General features: G+C 33.7%; 1 protein-coding gene across 2 annotated transcripts in view; it reads left to right on the top strand.

Annotated features, from left to right (window-relative positions):
- Positions 1-4466, top strand: part of GABRA4 (gamma-aminobutyric acid type A receptor subunit alpha4) — a 76257-nt gene extending 71791 nt beyond the window's left edge. Inside the window, exon 9 of one of the 2 annotated variants that reach the window (XM_017540335.2) lies at positions 1984-4466. In XM_017540335.2, coding sequence (XP_017395824.1) covers positions 1984-2514 — 531 coding nt within the window. In that variant the 3' untranslated portion in view covers positions 2515-4466. The remainder of the gene's footprint in view (positions 1-1983) is intronic. The other variant, XM_017540336.2, reaches the window with a different exon arrangement.
- Positions 4467-7467: the final 3001 nt, after the last annotated feature.

A 7467-nucleotide genomic window follows, 5' to 3' on the forward strand; every position in this document is an offset into this window, starting at 1 on the left:
AATACTCCAAGCTGACAAGAATGTTTTCTACACCTCTCAGAGTCTACATTGGCTCTGTTTTGTGAGGCTATTTTTCCTTTTCTATTCAGCAACGTTGAAATCATAATTTATGAGGTATGAATTGAACTTTGAACATGCTAGATGAGTGTACTAAGAAAGATTATATTTGTAGAATAAACCTTTACGTCTCAAGTGAGATCTCAATTAATTGTATATAATCTATCCACTTTATTATTAGTATCTATGAATTGTCTTTTGAGGCTGGCATCTTCCAATCACCCTTTTATGAGTTGCTCTTCTTTCTCTCTCCTCTATTTTTCCATCTTTTCACTCATCATCTGCTTCATGAAATGGTTATGGAAAGTAATTATCATCTAACCATAATATAGCTTAGAATAAATGTAGTTAGAGAGGACAAATTACTGCAAAAATATCGTACTATATTCTAAAGAGTCAGACATGACTATTTGGGGGATCACCTGAGAAATTGCTATTCTTCATTAGCATGGAGAATCTGTAATTAATTATGTATGTAGTTATTTATTGTGGCTATCAATATTTTAAGAATTTTAGTGGTTTACTGCACAACGTTCTTCAAATATAATCTTGTTTTACAAATAAAATTATTTGATGAAAACCAGTAAATTGTATTTAGATTTAATCACTCTTTACTGGTTAATAGTTTGAATTCAGGTATTTATGCAACTATTTGTTGATGTTCATAAGTCTGATACAACCTTTTTTTAAAATTAACTTTTTTTATATTTTCATTATTAATTGAGGTAAAAAATAAAATGTGTCAGGATTGTTAGATTTTATAATAATGTGTAAAATTACCTATGCCTTTTATGAAAGTAAATTCAAAGTTTTCGGAAATCAAAGTTTTTGGATTTTTTTTTTTTTTTTTGAATTGCGATAAAGTTTCAATCTTGTTGCTCAGGCTGGTGGCGTGATCTCGGCTCACTGCAATTGCCGCCTCCCAGCTTCAAGTGACTCTCTTTTCTCAGTTCCCCAAGTAGCTGGGATTACAGGCATGCACCACCATGCCCGGCTAATTTTTGTATTTTTAGTAGAGACAGAGTTTCACCACATTGGTCAGGCTGGTCTCGACCTCCTAACCTCAGGTGATCCTTCCACCTTGGCCTCTTAAAATGCTAGGAGTACAGGCATGAGCCACTGCACCTGGGTGGGTTTGTTGTTGTTGTTTTTGATAGAGTTTTTCTCTTATTGCCCAGGCAGGAGTGCAATGGTGCCATCTCTGCTCACCGCAACCTCAATCTCCCAGGTTCAAGCAGTTCTCCTGCCTCAGGCTCCCGAGTAGCTGGGATAACAGGCATGCGCCACCAAGTCCGGCTAATTTTTGTATTTTTAGTAAAGACAGGGTTTCTCCATGTTGGTCAGGCTGGTCTCGAACTCCTGACCTCAGGTGATCCATCCACCTTGGCCTCCCAAAGTGCTGGGATTACTGTGCCCAGCCAGTTTCATTTTTTAAATAAAGGAATGTTATGTAAATATGGACAGTTGTTATTGTCAGTATTCTGTTGTACATGACTAGAAATAGTTCTCCCTGTTTATAAAACAAACAAATAGAAAATTTTGAAATGTATCTGACATATACAGGATATTATTTGCAATAAAACTGAAGAAATAGCTTGTACAGCAATGATCATTAACTCCTAAAATGAAATTAAGTATAATCTCAGCTTGTAGTTCTAATAACTTAGTCCTCTTTCTTTCTATAGAGTCCAATTATTTATAAGAATACACCATATTTTGAAATAGATCTTTGATTCAAAGCTTCAAATGTGTGCACATTATCTTTCAGTTATGTATTTTAAAGCTTTTCAAAATCAAGGTGACTACAGATTATTATAAAGGTTTATTTCATGGAAATGACTAATTTTGAGTATTTCAATCCTTTTAAATTTCTACAAATCTGCATAAAGTTACATAAACAATATACTTTTTCACATACCTTTTCAGAATACAAATGCCAATTTGAACATGAGAAAAAGAACAAATGCTTTGGTTCACTCCGAATCTGATGTCGGCAACAGAATCGAGGTGGGAAACCATTCAAGGAAATCTTCCACAGTTGTTCAAGAATCTTCTAAAGGCACACCTCGGTCTTACTTAGCTTCCAGTCCAAACCCATTCAGCCGTGCAAATGCAGCTGAAACCATATCTGCAGCAAGAGCACTTCCATCCACTTCTCCTACTTCTAGCCGAACTGGATATATGTCTCGAAAGGCTTCCATTGGATCTGTTTCTGCTCGTCATGTGTTTGGATCAAGACTGCAGAGGATTAAGACCACAGTTAATACAATAGGGGCTTCTGGGAAGTTGTCAGCTACTCCTCCTCCATCGGCTCCACCACCTTCTGGATCTGGCACAAGTAAAATAGACAAATATGCCCGTATTCTCTTTCCAGTCACATTTGGGGCATTTAACATGGTTTATTGGGTTGTTTATTTATCGAAGGACACTATGGAGAAATCAGAAAGTCTAATGTAATTTTGTTGCTATAGTAGTTTGCTAAAAGATGACGAAAATGCAGAATGTCTTTTTAAATGTTTTTAAATACAAACAAATATTCTTTATTAAAAGAAAAACTCTATGTAATTTTTCCATTTAAAGATATAAGCCAGTTATTGGGAGAGTTAATTGACCCCTCAGTGAAAAAGTGAACTATGTTTTTTTTCTTTCAGAAAAAATGATTTTAAAAGAATTCAGCATTCAATTAGATAGAGTACACTCCATCCTGGAAAGTTGGGATAAGAGAAATAGAGCTATTAGAGACATGTGGTGCATATCTTTTCATTGGTATTTGAAAACAGACTATGACATTTAAAAAATCTACCCTATGAATATCAATCTGCCATCCTAAATTTCCCAGTGGCAATGCCCTTAACCACAATTGTTTATTGAATGTCATATGCAGTGACCTTTGGTGACCTTCTTAGGAATTTTAAGAAAAGAGATTTTCCTGTTAAATGAAACATTGGCAAAAAGAAATGGAATAGCATAAACACTGATCAATAGAGTAAAATCTCTGCTGCATCAAGAACTAAGACATAGACCAGAGGAAATATGTTCCCTTTCTTATGTTGGCCAAGCAGTACTTAACAGTTGACTTGAAATTTTGTGCTCTGAGCCAAAGTTTAGCTCATTGTATGAATTCTTTTTCATGGTAGTTCATTCAGTTATGTATTCATTTACTACATAGTTATTCAGAGCCTACTGTGTTCCAGGAACTACGCTAGAAACTGTCTCTCTAGGAAAGCTCTTGCACCTTTACCTACAATATTACTTAAAAAGTAGAACAGTCAATGCATGCCAAAGAACCATAAACTAGCAGAGGACATTGCATTCTTTAGTGAAGGGCATTTATTTAGAGTCTGACAACATATTCAAAATATTTTTTCCACCTATATTGATAGTGGATAATAAGTATATTTGTTCACATAGCCACTTTGAGATAAGTACATGTTAGTACAGCTTCAGCAATTGGTTTACAAAATAGATGAGAATGTGGTACAGATTTTTCTGTAAGTGTGTACTTGAAAGTAAAAATCTGGGCACTATAAGACTTAATAGATTAACAGTCTCAAATTTGATTAGAGTCACAGAGTAGAGTTTGATCAGAATCCCAGAATCATTAGATATAGTAACTCAGCACCGGCTTTTTCCGGTGCTTTCCCCAGCATAGATCTATACATTAGCTAGTGAAATGCTAAATTTTGAAGAGCTTTTGTGTCCATAGTTCTGTAATTCTGGGCAGTTTTCTTGTTTGTTTTTTGGGAGTTTTGTTAAGGCTATAGAATTAAGGTGAAAGTTTTAAAATTAAAAGAGCGGCAAACGAAAGGAGTAAAGAAAAAAATAGCTGTGGGATGGGATGCCACTGACTCTGTTATGCAATTTATCAGAGTGTTCAGGTACTGACTTCTTTCTCATTAGGTAGGCTTAACAGCTTAATTGAAAATTTTGCAGCTGTCTGTGCAGCTTAATCCAGGTCTGGTTTTTGTCATATTACCTTTAGATTTTCTTCTGTGCTTCTCTCTATCTGCTTTGGACTGGATGAGTGAGTGCGTTGTAGGTGTTTTAGGGAACGTATTGATAGAAATGGCCACCTTGCAGACAAAATCTCTCTCTCTTTTTTATTTTTTGGAAATGAAGTGACAGTAGTTAATTGGCATCAATTTTTCATTTACTACATTACCTTTTAATGATTGTTTTTGAGACCTGAAAATTGTGCAAATGCCAAATATTAATTGTAAGTCATATCTGAGAACTCTTTCTTGATTGTCTCTCTAGGTATTCCATAGAATCAACACATTTTAAGGCTGAAAGATACGGTAGAAATCACCCAGTCCAAATCCCCCATTTAAAAATTTATTCTAGTAAAATTAGGCCCAGTAACATCTGTATATATGTATATATTTAATAAAGAGTACTTGTACAAAAAAGCTTATCATAAATTATTTCATGAATGTGAACAGATTTCTGGCCTTAAGGACAATGCTTAGAAATGTGGCTGGAAGCACAATTCATTCACTACATAGTTGTTCAGAGCATACTGTGTTCCAAGAACTATGCTAGAAATGGATAGTTCACTATTCTGATGAAAAGACTGTTTTTGTTTTTTGTTTTTTGGGTTTTTTTTTGGTGAGGAAAACTTACTGTTTGTACTCTTTGCTAATCTATTGGCCTATCTTAAGAAATAATTCATTTGTTTTCTTTAAAAAAAGTCTTCTACAAATCTTAGAGTTTAAAGAGATAAAAAGAAATGATTTTATATTTGTAGACCAGAGATCCAGGTGAACTCATAATTTTTTTTTTAAACTTTACCTATGAAGGATTAAAAATAAATCAGCTGGCCAAACAACAGGAAAGAACAAAATTAACCAAGGATTCTTAATTGTTAATTTGAAGGACAAATTAACCAGAAAGCCTAATCATTATTATAAAAATAAATTATTGCATTTGCACACAATATTAATAATAATAATGGTAATAATAATATTATATTGTTTGCTTTCCTTAACTGGATTTCATCAAATTCATTCAGTGCTTTTTATTTTGGTTATCATTTCTATCTTACCAGCAACCCAGAGGTACATCAAGTACAAACACTTTTGTAAAGAGCCAGTCACGTTACAGTATTAGAAAAGCTCACAAGAATAATTAGAGGCACCCAAAGTTCTGGTTATCTGTGAATAATAATAATTTTGGCTGAGAATGGTACCTTGATATATCTCTTTTAAAGATGAAATTCAGAATAGTTTCGTTCAGGACCTAGTATCTGCAGTCTAGGTTGGCCACTAACTGCTACATAATTTCAATTTCCTCCAGGCATGACTAGGTCTAAAAATATATTTACATGATTAATCCACAGTTAAAAATGACTTGCACTTGTGCATATACATAGTATTTTGAATAATGTATATTTTAAATTGGACCTCACAAATGTTGTATTAAAGTAGGTAGAGAGTAGAGTCACCCCTTTTTTGGTGGAATGAGTCACAGAGAAGTTAAATGACAAAGATAAAATCACAGGGTTGAAATGAAATTTGAAAAGTCATTTTTCAATAATCTCATCTTAACAGTGACCCCATTTCAAACAATGCATCAACAATTTATTTGCGGCTTATTTTACCCATGAACTGGTCAATTCTTCCTGGCCTAGAAAAAAATCTCCACTCTCCACATTCCTGTTTTCAATGGTCTCCTCTTCTAAATTTGTGAATAATCTCCAGTAGAAGGCACCAGGTATGGGGATGGGTCACTTAATTTCAGGTTCTGACTGTCTTGTGGTTTTAGACAAGTCACTTAACCTCTCTAGGACAGATTCCTCATTTATAACAGGGAGGAGGTGGATTATGTAATACCTAAGATCTTTTCAATTTTCATATTCTCTGATTTTCATAGTAAATACAAGCATGCTCTTGTAATAAAAACACTGAATACGTTCCACCAAGAATAAGTGTTTATGGACAAAAATTTAGCTCTACTGCTTGATTGAGTTCATGGCTAGCTTCAAACTAAGGTTTCCTTACCCTCAAAAATATATGTAACATGTCTCCATTTATATTAAGTGTATTCTTCCCCAGAGAAGATTGTATTCTTTAAATACTGTAGAATATTGGTTATTTCTCTTTTCTGGGATTTTCCAGGCTTTTATTCACTAAATGGGCTCCTGCCCAGTTTAGGTACTGTGCTGATTTTTAGATATACAAAGATAAAAATAACCCCTTTCCTTGCAGGTAGTCAGAGTCTGGCAGAGAAGATAGGGTGTAACAAATGCTTCAGTAGAATAGAGCAGTGCCAAAACTAGGGTGATACTTATCTCAGGCACAAATATATATGGGCACACCAAAACTTCAATAGTCAAGATACATAATATCTAAGTCAATATTTTTTAACAATCAAAATTAATGTAAACTTTATGATGAACAGAATATACAAATTTTAAATAAATTAATAGGATCAGCAGTAATAATATTTTATTCTGTCTCAGGCTCTAAAATTACTCCACATAGCACTGATCTGGAGGTGGATAAAAGATGCCCATAACTTATTAACGTTGTTGATGGAGAGGAACAAGAGTGATAGCAGAGAAGACTTCATAGACATGATCTTAAGATAAATTTCATAGAATGATTTGGAGTTCTTGTGGCCTCCATTCCCACTTCCACAAACAAAGAAACAAAAGCATAATTTTATCACTACCTGAGGCAGAAGAGATGAAGATTTGGAAAGTCAAGGGGAACTCTAACTAGAAATTGTTAGTTCAGAGTGTTTGGAGGGAAGAGTGAATACAGGGAAGTGACAGTTGATGTTGGAAAGACGCAAAGGGCCTGGATTAGGAACAGTTTTGTGTAAATTACTTAAGGAATGGGATTTGATCAGGACTAGTGGCTATTTATTAAAAATCTTGAAGAATAATATGATGAAAACAAATTCTTATTTTTCTGTTTTAGAGAAATCACCTCATTATTGTGTAAACTGACTGGAGGGTCACAAATCTGGAGGTAGTGAGTAGTAGAATAATTGAGATCACTTATTTTTCTTTTCTCTCTTAAACTTTGTCTTCTATTCCTTCTTTTTTTAACCACATTGATGTCATTGTCATTTGTAAAAATGATATATGACTTTTAAAGATAGACATTGTAGAAATTTAAAAACAATCTCAAAACTCTACCACCCAGAAATTATAAATATTTTATGATATTTGGATATGTTTGTATAGAAGAGTAGACTGCTTTGTTAAAAGACACAGTTTTATAAATGTAGAAGCCAATATAACATATGCTGCCATTAAATAATAAAAAAATTAAATTGACTTTTATCTCAAGATAAGATAAAAATAGGACGGTAAAACTGAAGAAATTATTGAAATTTAGATAGTGTTTCTTTAAAGAAAGAGATTTAGAGAGTTGGTGCTTTTTATCCCAGGCTTCAATCTTT

The sequence above is a fragment of the Cebus imitator genome, unplaced genomic scaffold (genome assembly GCF_001604975.1).
Source record: "Cebus imitator isolate Cc_AM_T3 unplaced genomic scaffold, Cebus_imitator-1.0 Scaffold124, whole genome shotgun sequence".
NCBI lineage: Eukaryota > Metazoa > Chordata > Mammalia > Primates > Cebidae > Cebus > Cebus imitator.